This window comes from Perna viridis, chromosome 7 (assembly GCF_037379345.1).
Source record: "Perna viridis isolate PV_CMFRI_1.1 ecotype Kerala chromosome 7, ASM3737934v1, whole genome shotgun sequence".
NCBI classification, from domain to species: domain Eukaryota; kingdom Metazoa; phylum Mollusca; class Bivalvia; order Mytilida; family Mytilidae; genus Perna; species Perna viridis.
The window spans coordinates 28167980-28187628 of NC_142451.1; the positions used below are offsets into that span (position 1 = coordinate 28167980).

The window sequence follows — 19649 nt, forward strand, 5'->3', positions numbered from 1 at the left end:
TTTTATGTCCAAATTCTTTGATAACCGGATAACATGATTTATTACAATAAATGCAATTATTAACTTTCACTGTCTTAAATGTACGTATTTTTTTATCTTCATATGAGAGGGACAATTAATTCCGAGGAGATAATTAGTTCATTTTTAACAGAACTTGCTCTTTAAAATGTGACATGAATATGATGCAACTTTAAATGTTTTTGTAAAAAAAAAGTAATACTTAATCGTGTTTTGAAGTGATTCATTATTATCGTTAATTTACAGGCTGTATCATCTTTAAATTTCTGATCCGGCAATTTTCGCTAAAATAGCAGTAGTTTCGATTGTCTTGAATTTCTATAACGGACAATTTACTGTTAAACATTGGGGCAGGGGAAAAGTCTAATTTATCATTATATTTTCACTCAATTGTCTTGAAATTGGGTTCTCGTACGAAGATGAAGAATATAATAGTCACGCCGGCACGAACAAAACAAGAATACCAGAGTTAAAAAGTATTGGACTGGAATGTAGTAGTAGTGAAGTGTTGACTTTTAGTCATATTGCAGTATATCAAGGCATTTCAAAATGCGAACGTTTGATAAATTGAACAGACCCTGCTTTTTACTAATCCGAGTTAATTTATTCATGTGCTGGATAATAGAAACAATTGCTCGCATATAGGCATGCCATTCCTATACCGAATACGTTGTTTGGTAGCTTCTGTATGCCGCGAACCTGTTATCATCCTTTTCTAATTTTAATTTTTCTAAATATTTTTCATATATACAATTTGGTTTAGAGAAACAAAGAAGATTGAAATAGGTTTTCGTTTAAATGATAACTATTCTAAATTAATCAATAATGCATTTTTTAAACATTTATCTCTTGATAAGCAATAATAATTTTTAAACTATTAGAACCGGACACCTTCAGAAGTTTTCAACAGATATGCTTTCGTGAAAAAAAAGGTTATGAAAAATCCATTTGCCTTCGCCATTCGTGCATGTAGAAGCTTATGAAAAGGCATACATGTGCATGCATTGTTTTATAAAATGTGCATAAAGTTTGGTATCGTGTCTTGTACATCTTTGCCTTTGTATGTGTTAACATCTTGACGACTGTTAAACGGTGACGTTACTTTTCTCCCGATAATTGTGTATTCCAAAGGAGATAATTTTTCATTTAAAACATGCCAACTTTTTGCTGCCATTGAATTAATCTTTGAACTTGTTTTAAGTATAAGTAGTTATCATTCTGTACCAATCGATGCCTTTTTCTTATGAAAGTTTGTTTTTACTTCTCTGACAAAGCATGAAAATGATCTAACATCATCACACAAATCAAGCTTTATCTATTCTTACTATCTTTTCACGAAGATTTTTTAAAAATTTCTACTCAGATGAATCCTCTGAAACATAGCGATGCCGCAAACTTTTCAATTATCGTGATGAAGTGTGAGGCGATGTGCATCCCGGGATATGATTTTATTTTGGTTATTTACTCTTTCCAATTAATTACATCATGACTATCAAGAGGCAAAAATTAAGATAGGGAAACTATGACAGAAATAATAAATAAAATAAAAAAAATGGGCTAACTTTTAGTAAGCACTTAAGACCCAATTAAACCCAAGGAAAAAGGCAAGACTTTTATTGACGAGACAGTTTACTACATGTATCTTGTTGAGAAAATAAATTCATCATTGACTGGAGTTCAATTCCATAAATTCTGATTTATATTTATGTTTCTTATAATAAGGACATAATTTAGGAAGAAAACATACCACTTCATGTAGCTATCACATAGAATATTCTCACTATTTAGAATAAAAGAAATAAAGCTTTGTTTGATCTCATTCTAGAAGTGGAACCAGAATATACAGGTTCGGGAAAAGTATGGGCCTTATATATTTGTTATATTTTTTTTACTTTATTGTACCGACAGAGCAGATACACAAACGAAAAAAATGGAACTTGTGTCTATATCTTTAAAAAAACATCTGATAGGAAAAATTTTAAGAGTATATAGCATTCTAATGGAACATATATGCTCCTCTGCACACTGACATATTCATTTACGCTTATGAGGCTTACTTTATTACTGATCTTATCCAAAAGAAAGAACATCGTTTAGACAGGTCCTTTGTTCTCAGTTTCCACTATATGGATGACGTATTATCGTTAAACAATCCTTTAACATCCAGGGACAAAGACCAGACATGGAAAACAGACATGCACAACAAAGAACATAGATTAACTAAAATCATACATACAAAGTAACAAAAGCAATTGAGCAACTCGGACTTCACTAAAAACTGAGAGCATGGACCAGGTGCACCGGTAAGGTAAGAGTTCTCTGCTTTTCTAGAAATCAATCAATTAAATCCAGAACAATAACTCTTGCAAAGTAGCAATTTTAGACACAATCAATATAATTTTATATCAAAAGTGACTGACGAAATGTGGGTTTTTTTTAAATGCATGAATTCCACGTGTCTGATTTTTTTAAAGACCGCTATATAGTAATTAGCACTACCATCATGGATATGAATGTTGTTTTCAAAATCACTACTAACCTTAGACCATGTGAAACGTTTTCCGATGTACCACACCAATGAACATAAAAAGACTGGGTAATGAACTAAGCCGAAGGACGTGTAAGAACTTTCAAAAAGCACACAAAATTTCATAACCAATGTCAAAGTCCTTATTAATTTAGTAGCCACTCTAACTCATCTGTACAATTTATTAGAATTATGTTTCTATATAGTTTGGGGAGAAAATAATATCAAATGGGTACCTCATACTAAAGTTTATACCGATGCCCATATTTTAGCTCAAGAAAATGCGAAATTCATTAAGATCAAAAGTCAAAACAAGTAAGTGAACTACTTATTACTGTCTTCGACAATTTTCTTAAATAGTGTATGGTTGTATATAGGAATGGAAAGAGGGAAGTCAAATAAGTTTAGTGTGACATCAATAAACTCTAAGAGAAATTTCTTTGATTTGGTTTTTGCCAAAAGACACGCCATGTTGTTTATTCAAATTTAGAAATTTAATAGCAATCTGTAAGCGTCATTTTCAACAACCAAGGTTCCAATGGGTTTCAACAGTCATTGCCATAATCGTTTCTGAAAAAAAAAAATTGATAATGTTGGCATTTGTACATGCAGAAATTTCTAACACATAGGCACTGCTTATCATAAGCAGGGTAATTTTTAGTGAATTATTACTACTTATATTTAATCATCCAAATTTTTGTAGCATAAAAGGGGGAGAGTTATGGTGGCCTTTTTTGTTTACCACTCTCACAGTATGTATTTTCCGTGAACTATATGTAAAAAGGGTAAACCACCACTTGTCTTCTTTTATTAACGGTAGGTATATAACGCATGCATGTCATTTTTTAGACATATAACTTTTATCTGAACATACCATTTGGTATAGTGTGCATAAATCGAACCAAACTTCTTTATACAAGATTGTATTTATAGATTTTACTTACCTTCTTATATTTCAATATTTTTTACAAAAAATATGTTTTCCCATTGCTATCTAAAGGATGGTCATTATACATTTTTGTCAAATATTGCACTTGCATATTTGTTTATTATTCAAGTTCTATTTGTTCCAATAAAATTGAATATGTAGCGATTGAGATATTTACCTTAACGTTGACAATGTTTACTTGCAGTCAAACAAGCCTGGAGTGTTTCAAAGTTGTTGGCATTTCCCTTGCATCCGCCATAGTGAAACATTCTGCATTCCCCAAACCTATTGTCATAGTAAAACCTTTTATGTTCTGATTGACAAGGACCTACTTTACTAGAAAGTGCACAGTGGTTTTCTGTAATATAAATCATTAAGAATCCGTGGTTTGATCTTAGCTGCATTGGTGTAGTTAGGTCCGTTTTATATTATTAAAAGGTAAATTATAGTCAATATAGTGATTCACAATTACTACCAAGAAAACTCTTTCGCAAAAATAACTCTAAAGCTATCTATTTAGTCGATTGGAATTTCGAAATCATGTTGTAATCAATGAGATTCTGAAATGACACAATTACAAGACTGCAGTGTAGGATCATAAAGTGTTTTTTTTTCCAGAATTTACCGATGTGTTTAATCCTTATAATTCCAATTTCAAAATATCTATAGATGAAAGGATTTTGTCATTATTGTTCGTCGAGATCGTCATGCAGTAAAATTGACAATGTAAATGGCGGCTTCAAACCGAACGAGTGACATGGTTATGAATTGCAATATTCGAAGTGAATAGGGATATCGTTTTTCTTTTCTGAAAGAGTAGTCAACATTCTAGCGGAAATTGAAAGAATGTTATCAAGGGACAACGACAAGATATGTAAAACAGACAAACAACAAAAATAAAAACAAAGAACATAAAGTAACTAAAGAGTAATCAAGGGAACTAAGATTCTAGCGGAAATCAAAAGAATGTAATCCAGTGACAAAGACCAGACATGGAAAATATTCAAACACAAGAAAGAACAAAACGAATCTTAAATGATACAAACAAAGTAAAAAAAGTAAATGTGCAACTTTGACTCCACTAAAAACTGAGAACATGGACCAGGTGCACCGTAGGGTAAGCGTCCTCTTCACCCGCCTAATTGTTCATAAAAAGTCAAGTTCGGGATAGACGAAATGGGAGAGGAAAACTTTGACACGTTGAACAAATAAGATTTCATGGCACAGATGGAGAAACCGTAACGAACTACGAGTTCATGATGACAAACATAAAACTTCTGTAGTGAAGACTTCATTCTTGTAGCAACAAAACGTGTTCCAGAAGTCTACTTGTAAGAAGTCTGGCGGCGATCCAAAAAGTCTGCGTAGTTACGGCAAGCTCTGCCAAAACGTATGAGTTGTGATAGGAAAACTCCATACGCAGATGCTGAAGGAATATTATCACAAATGAAAAAAAAAGTTGACAATGCTGATTGAAAAGTCATTACGTCTGTCGTAAAGTTTGGTCAATAGTTTTCCTAAAATAATACATACAATGTAACAAAAGTAAACATGGTAATGAGCACTGAATTTACGATACGAAAATGAAAAAAAAACAAAATAATATTTTGCTTTTAATCATATATTTATTTTTGACGAAGCGTGGTAGTCATGTTTATTTATTTTTTGGAACGTCGTCCATTTATCATTTATAAAGAAAAATCCCTATGCTCATTAGATTGAAACTGTTCAGTTTGTATGAATCTTAATTACGAAAAAGGGACAAAAAAGGAACTGACAAAAACAATTAATTGAAAACATGTGCTTTCTAATTGACTGAATGAGAAAATAATTATAATTTCCTTAAGAAAAACATATAGATATTATGTGTAAGGTTTGCATTTTTAAAAGCGACGAGTATTGGTATTTCAACAGGCTATCAAAATAGTGATAGCAAAGCAAATCATATTAAAACAGTGAGTTTTGTCACAGAAAAAAAACAATATACGAAAAAAAGTGATAATCTGTATTGATGAATGCCAGAAAGACGTTATGTACATTGTACAGTTTCTGTTTGTTAAAAACAATCATTTTCTTTCATATTGGGACAGATTATACTGGGGTAGAGGGTAACATTCTTTCTTCGGTACATTAAAAAGCTAAATCCTGTATAAATCTATTTCAAAATACAAAAGCTTGTTATTTGAAGTACGGTATTTAAAACAATAGCCAATTACAGGTGAAATAGAAGATAATAAGATATTCCAAAAATCATTATTTTCACCTTGAGATTGACAAATTACCGCATGGAATTAGGAGATATATTGAATATATTGATAGTTGAAACAAAGAACCCAACACGTTCTTATCACTTATATGATAAATATGAACATTTTTCCATGTTGAGTGATTTTTCCCGGTAGGATGACACTTTTTCACCTTATTGGACTTGAAAACTTCAAATATACATAATTTGGGCTCATTTGAAAGCTAAGATACTATGTATAAATGTACTGTGTCATACATAGGCTTGTTATAACGGATGATGTAGGATTAAATCTGAACTTCTGAAAATTTATATTTTTAACATTTTATAATAATGTATCCCCAAAGGGACAATCTAAGCGGCTGAATTTATCAGATATATTGGATATATCATTATTATAATTATTAATGCCTAAAATTGGAGTTTTACCGTGTCGGTATGTTTTGAATGATAATTTTGTTTGAAACTGAGATTATTTTTCTAGGGGTTGTTGATTGGGAGCTCAAAAGTGGTTTTATCTGCCTATGTACAAATATGACAACTTCAAAAATATGAACAAAAATGTTTATTATCCTTTAATCAATGGTAATAAGTCTACTATCGCTACATTTTATTTATCAGATAAGGCAATATAATATGCATTTGTATATATATATATATTTTTTTCATAATGCTATAGTTTAGAACTTAAATATCACATGTTACAAGACTGTGCTAGATTCAATGGGCTATAATTGCTGTTTTGTGATGACATACATACTTAATACTGTTAGATCCGGTCTGGGAAATTAGTTGTCAAGTGACCCCGATCATTCATTAAATCCTTAATCATGTGATTGTAAATAACCAAAATACTATCACTCGTCCCAAAAACGCATTAAGATTTAACTTGTGAGCTGAACAAGTAAAATAAATGCGTAAGATATAAAACTTTCTTTAGAATCACCTACCCTTCACTTGAATGTAAACTGAAGTGAGCAACGGACTCTGTAACAATCCATTATCTACGTGACACACATATACAGCAAAATTCATCGTCATATTCGCGACAAATGAGTATGTATTGTGTACTTTATTACTACCAAGAGACACAAAGGTATCATCGAGGAGAGTGCTTCCCTCATACCACTTGACTGATGGTGAAGGACTGCCTCCACTTGATGAACACTCTAATGTTACGGTTTGTCCTTCAATATAATTGTTGGAGCCTACAATCTGTGGTGGGCCAGGTGGGACTGAAATTATTGAATAATCATCTTAATTGTTTCTGAAATTCCCCCAATTGAATAATTATTCATTTCATCCACATTGCAAAGTTTATATTTTTATCATAAGTAATTCCAAATGATTTTCATATTAACTTTGTTAAACTTGTACATATGTACATAGTATAAACATATTCTATCACCAGCAAAATACATTTAAAACTGGAAAATTACAATACTTTTTATACAAGATTTTTTTTTTTTTTTTTTATTTGTTTATTTATTTATTTATTATTTGTTGTTGTTGTTGTTTCTTTCTCAGCCAGGATTTTTACAGTACCTCCTATATCATCTACCTTGGATGTTAGAGGTAATGAAGAATCACATCTTTACATATTTATCAACAATAATTCTTTTAATAAAACTACTGGATTTAATCTTATTTGTCAACAATTCTATTCCTTTAATAAAAAGAAAAAAGTGACAGGAGATTGACTTAACGCCAATTATTTTGTGAAATGCTGTCAAAATGTAAATAGTGTAGAACTCAATTAAATGCTAATGAGACTAATTATCAAAAAGGGGTGGTGGTAGGCCACAGTGAAAATGACTCATGAAAAATAGTACAATATTTCCACTAAATTATGAAGCTTTATTTCATAAAAAGGTAACAGGAATATAGCAAATCAGGGGAATTTGTTTAATGAAGTCTAACGGTAATACATAAATTAAATGCAGTAAATATTTGAAATGTTTTTTTTTATTATTATTATTTATCTCCTAACAATCGAATCTAAAGACCAATATAAGAAACAAGTCTTAACAGCCCTTCCAAATCATTGAAATTCTTAAGCAGAGCAGCGAATGTCTTTACTGAGTTTAAATAATAAAATATTATTATATTCTAGTCATTACAATGAGTTGTTGTGTTTATAAAGCATTTGTAGATCAATTCAGGGCATGTTGTATATAGTTAATGATAAATTCAGTATGCCATTTAGTGTACATCAATAAATATATTGGACTAGAATGTTCATTAATGCTAACAAATTATTTTTAGCATAAATCTTAAAATTTAATGGCAACCTCATGTTCATCTGAACACTTTTTGAAGACTAAATAAAGAAATATATATGATATGGGAAAACTGTGTCTTTTAAAAATAAACTTACGTTGACATAATACAAGAATTACAAACAGCAGCAATGATGACAGTATCCACAGCATGATGGCCAACATGTGATTTGGGACTTTGAAATGTTACTCTCAGATGGAAACAATTGTCTTTTGCCAAGCTTGTGTAATTCATGTAGATTTTCAAACAAATTATTCGAATTAGTAAAATATAGACAGTATAAGCAGTCACGCGTCGAGAAGTGTGTCGGCATTTTGGATGTGTACACTTTTCAAACATATGATCGCTAAGGATGTCCGTTATAGACAATAGACAGTCTATGAGTTATCAGTTGGGTTAATCTACCCCCTACACCAGTAATGTTTAAAGTTGGTTGGCAAGCTATTTCGTGACTAAGGACAGGGACTCACACAAATAGGACAGGCGTCTTATATTAGTGTTTAATATGCACCTAATAATAGTACCTTTGTGGTCTTTTCTAATATGGATAAACTTGAAATACATATTCTCGTGAATCATTACGATGTATCTACTGCATCATAGTAACTGATTTTTTTTTAATGTGTCATAGTTTTCCTTTCCTCTTTTGTCTACCCTAAACTTGACTTTTTATGACCAGCTTAGCTGGTGTTTCTAGAAAAGCAGAGGATGGGACGCTCACCCTACCGGTGTGCCTGGACCATGCTACCAGTGTTTAGTGGAATCCGAGTTTCTCATTTACTGGTGTTACTTGTAAATGTATTATTTTGGTTACTTTATGTTTAATGTTCTTCGTTATGTGTATCTACATTTTATATCTGGTGTTTGTCCCTGGATTACATTCTTTTGATTTCCGCCAGAATCTTGGTTCCCTTGACCACTTTTTCTCTAACCATACTTGTTTGGAATTTTATTCATGCAATCATCATCATATTGGTAATTCACTAGCGTTATAAAGAAATAGAAGTTAAGTGGATCAATCGAACGTTTGACACATTTAAAAGGCGAAAAGGAACTCTATAAAAATGTTTTTTTTTATAAACAGAATAGAAGGCCTAATTTTCCGGCCTTTCAGTATATAGATGAAGCAAATGTAAGCTGTTTGTTTAGAATTTCAAGCCTCCATGCGTTAATTTGATATCAAAACAAGCGTGGCCTGTCAATGGCTATAACCAGTTTGAAGATAAACATAGTAGAGTTTTTATACAACAACACCTTATATGACAACGCGCCAAAGATTTTACATAAAGCAAGTAACTTTGTATTTTTACACCACAATACGACAAAAAGAATTAGAGTATAAAGTTTGCTTTCAAAAATATGTACAATTGCAAATGTTTCCTTTCATTCATGATATGACTTGTTGTCATTCTTGAAATGATCGGCTTTTTGTTTTGTTTTGTTTTTGTTTTGTTTTGTTTTGTTTTTTTTTTTTGTTACGTAACAATGCATACTAAGTGAACAAAATCGTTATGTTGCGGGAAATTTTCTATCCATTACTTTTTCCTGTTAGATTAAAATATGTAACGGATGTCAATTTTGTTAAATTTTGCATACATGTATAAGGCTAACAATTACTCTGTTCTTATATGCACATGCCTGTATCGAGTTTAAATGGCAACACACCTGTCGCTGTGTAAAAATTTAGAATAATAATCTTTTGTTCGAAAATAATTATTCATGAATGTTAAAATAGATGGTTATGTTGTAAGTAATTTAAAAAAAAACATTTGACGAAGGAATTCAGACAAAATAAATGTCCAATAAAACTCTATCTGTAATGAAACAACATATAATATAGTAAATTTATGAGTAGATGGATGATTTGTTTCCAGTGTAGTAGCATTGTTACCACGATCGTACAGCGACATGTACATGTAACATACGACTACTTGTTACATAACTCTACTAATTTTGTAATCGTGAAAATTAAAATGATAATGACTGTGCTCTTGTTTTCATACCATGGCTTTGAATTTTCAAAATGCTTTTTATTTTGAGTTTTAGTCTATACTAAATTAAATACAATGTTCGTAAAGTATGTCCTATATTTAAGGTATACCAATATCCACATATAGGTGCGGGCTAAAATAAATATCAGTATTTGCTATTTTGGAAATGTCGTGCAATCGTGTTAGTGGGTGCAGAGACATACACATATTTCTTTTAAAATGTTCAAGTGAATATGTTTATTTATTTATTTATTTATTTATTTATTTATCGCATTAAATATTGGTAAACACGTTGAAGATCAAACTCCTGCGGTTTAAAGTAAATAACTGATAATGGTATATGTTTTATGATGCTTTCTTGTAACCTTAATGTACTTTTCTCAATTCTGATATTTTTCCACAATGCCCAAGTTATCAAGACTAATCATGAGTTCCGAAATTACCTAATTTCTTGACATGAATTTTAAACTTCTTCAGGTCACCACACGCTCTTCAATGATGGGTAAAACGTATACCATAAACAAACTGTAAAAATCCCCAAAATTTTTTAGGTGAAGCTGTTGAAAACAAGGACAATTGAACTTATGTATAGAGAAAAAACGTACATTGAGTAACAATGAACATAAACAGGTTAACTCTTCATCAATCAGAATTATCTTTTTTGTTGTTTGTCTACGAAAAAACAACAAAATAAACCAAAGTGTACGGACGATTCGTAAAATCAACCCGAAATATTATCACTAACAGGAGCATTCCATTTATTGTTTTAAAGAGTAATCAAGGGAACCAAGGTTATAGCGGTAATCAAAAGAATGTAATCCAGGGACAAAGACCAGACATGGAAAACAGACATACACTACAAAGAACATGAAGTAACTAAAATCATACATACAAAGTAACAAAAGTAAATGAGCAACTCGGACTCCACTAAAAACTGGGAGCATGGACCAGGTGCACTGGTAGGGTAAGGGTCCTCTGCTTTTCTAGAAACACCCGCCGAGTTGCTCATAAAAAGTCAAGTCCGGGGTAGACAAACGAGGAAAGAAAAACTATGACCCGTTGAATAAATTAAGTTTCATGGTGCTGATGGATACATCATAACGATCCACGAGTTCATCATGACGACCATAAAACTTCTGTAGTGATGACTTCAATCTTGCAGTCAAGTCATGTTATTCTCCTTGCAACTTCGAAGTGAGATGTAAATCGGGTATCAACAAATACCCGCTAAAGAATGGAACACTTGGTTTATAATCACTTACAACCAAGCACCATATTGGTAACAGAGCTGTATGTCCGATTTATGAACGGCTATATTCAGTCTGGGGGTAAATTTAGCCAAATTTAGGTTTTATATATCGGCTCATATGATAACACGCCGATGACCTTAGACTAAATCAGTTACATTGTACTTTAACACCATAATAATAAAGTTGGCTTACAGAATAAAAATATACAGCAACTCGCGAATATTTTCTTTCATTCATGATGTGACATGTTATGCCTAGTTTTCGTTAACTTCTTTAAATGGTTGTTTGTCAGTGAAAAATTCATGATGTCGGGAATGATATGTACTACTTAAATAACTTTATATCCATGAAGGCATACTTGTTTGATGAATCTTTGCATAAAAAAAACATAACAATATTTGAAAGCTATATGTAAGTATTTAAAACTCATTTCGTTCTCAACACACAACATCAAAACGTAAATGAAAGCGTCGTTTTAAAGAATACTATACATTAACAATTATCTTACCAGTTGCAGTTATAAATAAGATTCAAATCAGGAGTACAAAACGGATGTCAATTTTGCTGAGTCCTACAAATATGGCTAGTAATTGCCCGGTTCGTTTACGCATGTACAAGAATCGAGTTAAAATGGCAACATACCTGTCGCTGTACTAAAGTGTGTATAATCTTTTGTTCGAAAACACTTATTAATATATGCATAATAACAGTACTGGTTTTATGAGTACTGTTAAAAACATTAAGCATTCAAATTCAGACAACAAATATGTAATAAAACACTATCATCAAAACCTTTAGAATCGAATTCACACACAAATATGTAATAAACCCCTTTACAATTATTGATATGTAAGACAAGAAAATGTGGATTATAAGTCCAAATCGCAAATGTTTGCGCAGTTATTTGAGTGTAACCTACGTTGTTAAATTTCGAGTATGAATGCATAAACAATTCGTTGGTTAGGTTTGAAGCACCACAATTTTATCACATTAAAAAACGTTTATGTTACATTTAGTATTATGATACATGTACAAGTGCCATTGTGTTTATAGAGCTACTTAAATGATCAAAATCATCATCCACATATAAACTCCTTTTTTCGTTGATTTTGTTTTTAAATGTTTTTATATACTCAGTTTAACAGTAGAATCGCGTTGTCTGATTCATTTTTTTTCTCTTTTTCTTAACAGGCTTATTCTCTGTTTACCAGAGCTATTTTATTTGCTATTTGTTTAAGAATAAAAACAGAACATAAGGCCCTTCTGCAAAATCTGACCGAATTATATATGTAATATGTAATGAAATCATAAATGTTAACATGATTCTTATAATCGATGTAATAATGTTTTATCCCCGCAACTGGAAGATATAGATTTAAAAATGTTACCGACAAATACCCGCAAAAGAACAGAAAACTTGGTTTATAGTCAAATCACTTATTACCAAAGATCGCCTTGGTGACAAAAAGCGTGGTTTAAAACAACATAATGCATAACCAACCTTGAAATTTCTTATAGGTTGTAGTTCTTATTTATGTATTTCTTAATAAGTAATTTGAAATAGTAATCAATGGAAATCAAAAGAATGTAATCCAGGAATAACGGCTAGACATTGCAAACACAAACACACACACACACAAATGAATAACCAGATAATACGTACAAATTAACAGAAGTAAATGAGCAACTCGGGCTCCAATAAAAACTGGAAGCATGATCTGGTTTACCGGCAGGGTAAGCGTCCTCTGCTTTTCTATAAACACCCGCCGAGCTGCTCATAAAAAGTCAAGTCTGAAGTAGACGAAAGGGAATTTGAAAACAATGACGATATGGAATGAAAAGTCATCGCGTTTGTCGTATACTTTGGTCAATAGCTTTCATTTACTATCGATCCTAAAGTGTAGGTTGACTTTGTATGTAGTATCCTTTATCTCAAGTTCTTTGGGGTTGATGCAATGTATAAAATCCATGAAATTAGGATTGTTTAAAGATTGAGTGTCATCCATATAACAGAAATTGAGACCAAGAACATGAACCAATAAAATTCAGACAAAAGTATCTAATTCATTCCTTCTTTGAAGATCAATGGATTGTCTTGAGCTGACACTTTCATCCCGATGGGGTAGTTGTCTTTTTGACATATACATCATACCTATTCTCGTTATATTAATCATGCATATTGTTTCGTTTCTTAGTAAGGAACGCCCACACTATATATATTCCACCAATTGAGTGTCTTATTCGTTACATGTGCTATAAATAAGTAATATAATAAAACTGGGTTTCCGTACTTACAACCGAAGCTGGTGTAGAGAAAAACATAAAAATAAACAAAAACTAAATTCAGAACAATATTATCTTGTCTAAATAAACATAGCAATTATATATTTTCGATAAAAAAACGAACATACCTTGAAAATCATTGGTTGGAAGACATTTTTTGTTAGATCTAAAAATCAGACCCTTACGGCCAGTCGAACCGCTGTGGCCATAATGGATGCATGGACTTGTTTCGCCCATTTTGTCTCGAAAAAAAAATGGTAATTTCATGAAAAACTAGGAAGATAAAGGGCAAGTAATTATGTTCAGACACCTTCATTTTTTTCTGTCAAAACCTGATTGTGGAACACATCTCCTTTTAAAATTTCTTAAACTGAATGCTTTTATTTGACATATGCGATGGTGTCAGGGCGGTTCCGTTCAGACATTTTGAAAAAAAGGTGATCTTCAGAAAAGTTGGGGTGCCAGGATACTTTGCCAACTTTTACATGAAAGTAAAAAAAGGGGTTTCCAACTTCCCAAAAACAGCCACTGGATCTGGTGGTATTGTGTTTTTACTGACCCAGCGTATAATATGTTGCACCTTGCACAGTCAAACCGTAAACGTTTTTCACCTACTGCATGTAGTTGGACAATCAATTTCACAAAGTTCAGATGAGTCAGCTAGCCAAAATCAATGTGTCGGCATAGCTGTGAGTGATGGAATGAAATGAATACTGACTAAAAAGGGGTATCTGTATTCCTATAACACAGTATATTTTGTTCATCAACAGCGTACAGTGTATTTAAATCATAAATGTCTGAAGATGGCAGTGAAATAAAATTCATGATTTCTGATCTTCCTTTCTTTGGGGGGGGGGTTAAAGTATAAATCGACCAAAGAAAAACCATTTTCTCAATATTGATCATGTTCTAAGTGAGATGTATGACTGATGGCATGTATAAATGAATCTGACCAGCACTACCATCCCAAAAACAAGATTCTGCTGGAGCATAGGAATTTGTATATTACCGTTGGGTTTGTTGTATTTCATTTTCACTGCCAGCATTGTTTAATTCCTGAAGATATCTAATGTATTTGCTATTAAATTCCGATTTAATTAGAGAATTTTAGTTGTGACTACATATTCAAATGTGTTTCTGCCAATTATGGGCCCATCATTAAACTATAGTTTTTTTTTATCTGCAATGCACACCCATTTAATAGCTTCATTTGTTTTATCTAATAGTCAATTTTCAGAGTAGTCTTTATAGTCAGTTGTATGACTCATTCCTTACATTGTGTCAACTTAGTATATTTATGCACGCTATTGTATGAACAGTTTATCTAGAGAATATTTGACTTATTTGTTAATTGAATTAAAACAAAAGTAAGTATCATTTATCAAAATACAGTGTTTACGCGTATACCCAGGGTATTGATTTATCCACATACTTCCTGGTTAAAATAAGAGTACATCAAGATTGATGCTTCAAATTGATTTAAATATCGAATAGATCGTAATCAGTAAATTGTTTGTTTAAAGATGATAATTATTTGAGTGATTTTGATTCATCTGTTGCATCATATGCACATAAAGAAATAAACGATAATTCGATTACGGTTACATAAAATTAATAAATATATGATTGGTTTGTATTTTATAAAAGAAATCATGTTAATTAATAGTAATTCTTAGGAAATAACCATACGAATGGGTCGTATTCCTACAAGCTTAGGAACACCATACCTTATGAAAAACGTAAAAGGAAACCGGCTGAGGATATTTTATTTCTCATATCAGATATAAAAAACATAAATGAGCTAATGAAAACAATAAATGCTATTTTAAAGAACAGAAATTGTTAAACAACCGTATAAAGTCAATTCTTACGCCCATCCTTTGCATCCCATTCTATTTTAAACATTGCTTCTATATCTAGACATTATACATGTTATGTTTTTTTTTGTTAAAGTTGATGTAACAGCATGGTTAAAATAGGGGTTTTACGCTCATGTTTTAATTAAGTATGAGGATTGAAATATCGAATATGCACTTATTGTTTCTACGTCTAGTGTCTAAACCCTTTAATAATAAAATCTAAACAATTTTCAATACCACTGATGGGCGGCCCACACTATGCAACATGAAGGCTTAGTACTATAGCCTCAAACATAAACTGACAAGGTATGTAAATTATGTCTATATGGCTGTTAATTTATTATTTCATTCTGTTCTGCTCTAGTCATAAATTATGTCACAAATATCTATTTTGTTTCTTTAAAGATTCGTTTTATTCGTGCGAGAATGTTCAATCGAATATTTTTTTATGTCTGTTTAAACTGCGACTTTGTTAATCTTTGTGGTTTGTTATGAAAGAAATGTTGTTGCAATACAATATTGTTTTAAAGACCCAATTGTTCAATATTGTCATTTTGTAATCATGTATAGCCTCGGGATGTTGTAAAAAAAAAACAAGAAGTCGGTTTTTTTTTACAAAACACTGTAGAAACCATGAAAAAAACTCAGACGTAGACTGATGGATGCAATTAACTGGTACTTGCTTTCAAATAGAATATGAATTTTGAGTATAGGAACATGTCTTGTAGGACAAAAGGCAAGAACAAATACCCCTCCTTTTTGAAACGTGCAAGAGGAACTGAGGAGTGGGCAACTATCTCCCCATCTAGAAGTTGCTGAAGCGGAAGCTTTTATCATTGAATGTATGAAGAATGGAGGCATCTGTTAATAAAGAAGGACTACCATTAAAATACATTTTTATTATGTTAAATTGCAGAGCTGCAGTGTAATCAACATTATTCTTTGCAGACGATAATTATCAATCGATCTAGTGTTCATAAGGAGAATTAAATCACTTCTAACCAGTCAATACTAAATCTCATTTAAATGCCTTAAACTAAGCATATCATCAGCATAGCATCATTGATGCTCTTACTATGTCTTTAACAAAAATGAAAACTATCTATCGTTTACCTCCAGAGTATGTAACTTATAATTTGAGTTGTCCTTCTTTAAATAACTAACGTTGAATTAAATTCTGGTATACCCTGGACATCGTTTGTGTGCAGTCCACGAATCCAGGAGCACACAAGGAGTTTTTTTTTTTTAAAGTTGTTGGCATTTCCATTGCATTTACCATGATAAAACCATCTACATCTCCATTTCTCTTGTCGTAGTTATATCTGTTTTAGAGCTTGACAAGCTTAAGGACCTTCTTCTTTATCTAGAGCAAAATGATATCCTGCAAAATTCAGAAACAAGCCAAGGAAGCAAGAGTTGATCTTTTCTACATTGTCCAAATTGTGTTATTATGACTCTTTACAAACCGTTATTTTCTTCTAGTAAAATAAATATATTTCTGTTACGGCAACGGAGTAAATGGAACAATTTATAACACCTTATTATGTTATGATAGACTGGAATCAATTTGCTTAAAAAATAATATTCCATTTTTAAATATCATAATAATGCAGCCTTTTTGTCATTCTTATTTGAAACGCTAAAGATGTTCTACCAACCAAATTTGACAAATTACAATTTTCAAAACCAGATATTGCAGTCTGTGCATTGGTGTTGGACTATATATCCTGTAGGATTTTGTTTAAGACTAGTATAAATTGAACATAGGTTTAATTTGTACAATTCTGAAAAAAAGTCAAATAATAGTTTATGATAACTCTGTCAGGGCTGTTGCATTTATATGATAGGATTTTGATACTAATTCTTTGGTAAGACTGCCACTTAAATTCACGATCATTCTTTGTCGACAATGTGTTTATAACACATTTATTTATTAGTTATGTTTTTGTTGAAACCCTAAACAAATTCTGCTTTCGAAATTGATTCTATCGATGTATGCACGAGTATAACCCAGTGTACCAAATAACCTGATAATTATTTAAGGCCAATTGTTCAAACTATTATATATAATTTCTAAACACAACATCTCAATAACCATGAAACATGACGCTCTGTGTTTTACAAAATAATGCATTGCTCACCAAAAATCGTCTCTGTTCACTTTTTGATTTGTGTTTTTGGTGCAAACTTCAGCTACAATATATGGTTCCACAAAGATATTTTCATACATTGCAGTGTGTTATTAGACATGTTTAATTTCTAACAATAAATGAATTTAAAAAAAAATACACATTATATTGATATCGCAAATTTCGATATGTTGAAAACATGATTTGAGGTATATATTAACCTATCATCAGCAGCATTGGAACCAAATACACAACTTCTTTTATTTTCTACAATTATGTCATTTCAAAGGACAGGAATTGAACAAAACACGATCAATAGCTGTTAAAGAATATGTAGTTCATGGTCATGTAGGAAAGTGAAATTCAATTCAAATCAATGATAAATGAAAATTACACGTGTACATGTAGGAAAACCAGGACCGATTTGTCAAACAAGTTATTTCCGATATTTTAGAACTTACCAAATTGAATTAGTTTGGAAAAATCTAATCGTTAATTCACAAATGCAATTCAAAACGCATAGGAAATTTGGTTAACTATGTAACAGCATGTCCACTTCTGTATATTTTTCTTAACATTAAATGGCATATTGGTCTGATGGAAGCAGTCTAATCGCAATATCAAATGCATTTAGTCAGAACGCATTGAAGTTACTTCTGGTTGAGATTTAGTTTTAGTTTTGTATTCAAGTATTCAATTTAAAAAAAAAATGATTGGTTTAAATTTGTGATGAATTTGAGGTGAATTTTTTATTTGCTATTCTTTATACAACCTGGCCCTGAACTATCCAGACAATGCAAAACATATTTAGGAAGTTGGGAAATTGGAAACACATAATATGCGTATGGATTTGATTTATTATAATTCAGTGAAACCTGTCTAAACTGAACCGTGAGTAAATCGAAAATCTGTCTTTTGTTTTAATTTGTATGTATTACTGTTCTTTGTTGTGTGTGCCTTTTTTTATGTCTGTACTTTTTCCTTGGATTACATTCTTCTCATTTCCCCAAGAATCTTGGTTCCTTTGATTACTCTAAGACAGATACTTTGTGAAGTCCCTTTGTATCAGTTTTAAAGTATTAAGAATCTGGATAGGGCGACCACATGTATTCACGAACAAAACATTCTACAGTCAAAAATAGGTTAAGTTAAGACAGGTTTGCACTGTTTTCATCGGGAACTTTCTCTCCTTATATCCTTTGTTGTGTGTGTGTCTGCTTTTGTTTTAGTCAACTTAAGTCAACTGTAATTATTTTACATTACATAAACAAGTCTAAATAGTAATGTATATGTTGTTTTGTACAACCTAAAATAAGTATAAACTGTATATAAATAATATGCATAGGATGTGCTACTTCGAAATTTGTATGTAATATTGACTAAACTTGTTAACATATCATTTTTTTCTAAATTACGAATATTGTTTTTCTTTGATCTCTTAATTGTCATCTCAGGAGAACAGTTATTGATAGATGAAAAACAATTGATGAAAAATATATAAATATATTCCTTTATTCTTGCAAAAAAAATATTGCCTTTTTCATTGTCTGACAATGGTTCATTAAAAAGGAATGACGTAATTACCTATTTCATCTGCATATCGTTTTCATTTGAATGTTGTCCTTTATCTATTCGTTCGAATTGCAGTTTAGCAGAATAACATTATTGTTCACAATTCGAAACATTCTAAATTTACGTTCAAGCTTCAAAAATTGGCATGTGTTATCCATCTATTTACATCAATTTCTCTTGCTTGACAGTATGAAAGGAGAGATCACCTGAATGTTTAACATTGTTTGTTTTCAATGAAATAAATGTAAAATATCTAAATACAACGATTAAATTGACTTTTGCCCGTAATCTTATATCTTATATATAAAGTGATACTTCTTACCATTCTATTGAGTGAGAATTTCGTGTTAGAGTAATCAGAGGAACCAATGATTTAGCGGCAATTAAAGGAATGTTATCCAGGGACAAGTACCAGACGGGTAAAACAGCATACTCAACAAAGAACATAAAATAGCCAAAATAATACATACAAAGTAACAAAAGGAAATAAGCAACTCATAAAAACTGAGAGCATGGAGAAGGTGCATTGTAAGGGCAAGCGTCCTCTGCTTTTTAGAAACAACCGCC

At 31.4% G+C, this 19649-nt stretch overlaps 1 protein-coding gene across 3 annotated transcripts; it reads right to left on the reverse strand.

Annotated features, from left to right (window-relative positions):
* Window positions 1–2983: 2983 nt before the first annotated feature.
* On the reverse strand, window positions 2984–11870 carry LOC148612144 (synaptogenesis protein syg-2-like). Of its 3 annotated transcripts, none has more exons than XM_088595451.1 (6): window positions 11748–11870; window positions 10433–10514; window positions 8096–8218; window positions 6669–6953; window positions 3652–3831; window positions 2984–3115 (listed from the first exon to the last, which is right to left on the reverse strand). In XM_088595451.1, the coding sequence occupies exons 3-5, from the start codon at window positions 8160–8162 to the stop codon at window positions 3653–3655; spliced, it is 531 nt and encodes a 176-aa protein (XP_088451577.1). In that variant the 5' UTR covers window positions 8163–8218; window positions 10433–10514; window positions 11748–11870; the 3' UTR covers window positions 2984–3115; window position 3652. The 3 variants fall into 3 exon arrangements, with proteins under 3 accessions (XP_088451577.1, XP_088451578.1, XP_088451579.1); XM_088595452.1 differs by having other exon boundaries at window positions 2990–3115; window positions 3689–3831; XM_088595453.1 differs by lacking the exon at window positions 2984–3115 and having other exon boundaries at window positions 3672–3758.
* Window positions 11871–19649: the final 7779 nt, after the last annotated feature.

Bases quoted from the DNA above. Each gene is read 5' to 3' on its own strand.
- LOC148612144 (XM_088595451.1), bottom strand. From the start codon at position 8,162: ATGTTGGCCATCATGCTGTGGATACTGTCATCATTGCTGCTGTTTGTA. The intron at 6,954-8,095 runs GTAAGTTTATTT...CAATAATTTCAG, and splicing joins AATTCTTGTATTATGTCAAC to TCCCACCTGGCCCACCACAG. The intron at 3,832-6,668 runs GTAGGTGATTCT...TTTATATTACAG, and splicing joins AGTTTACATTCAAGTGAAGG to AAAACCACTGTGCACTTTCT.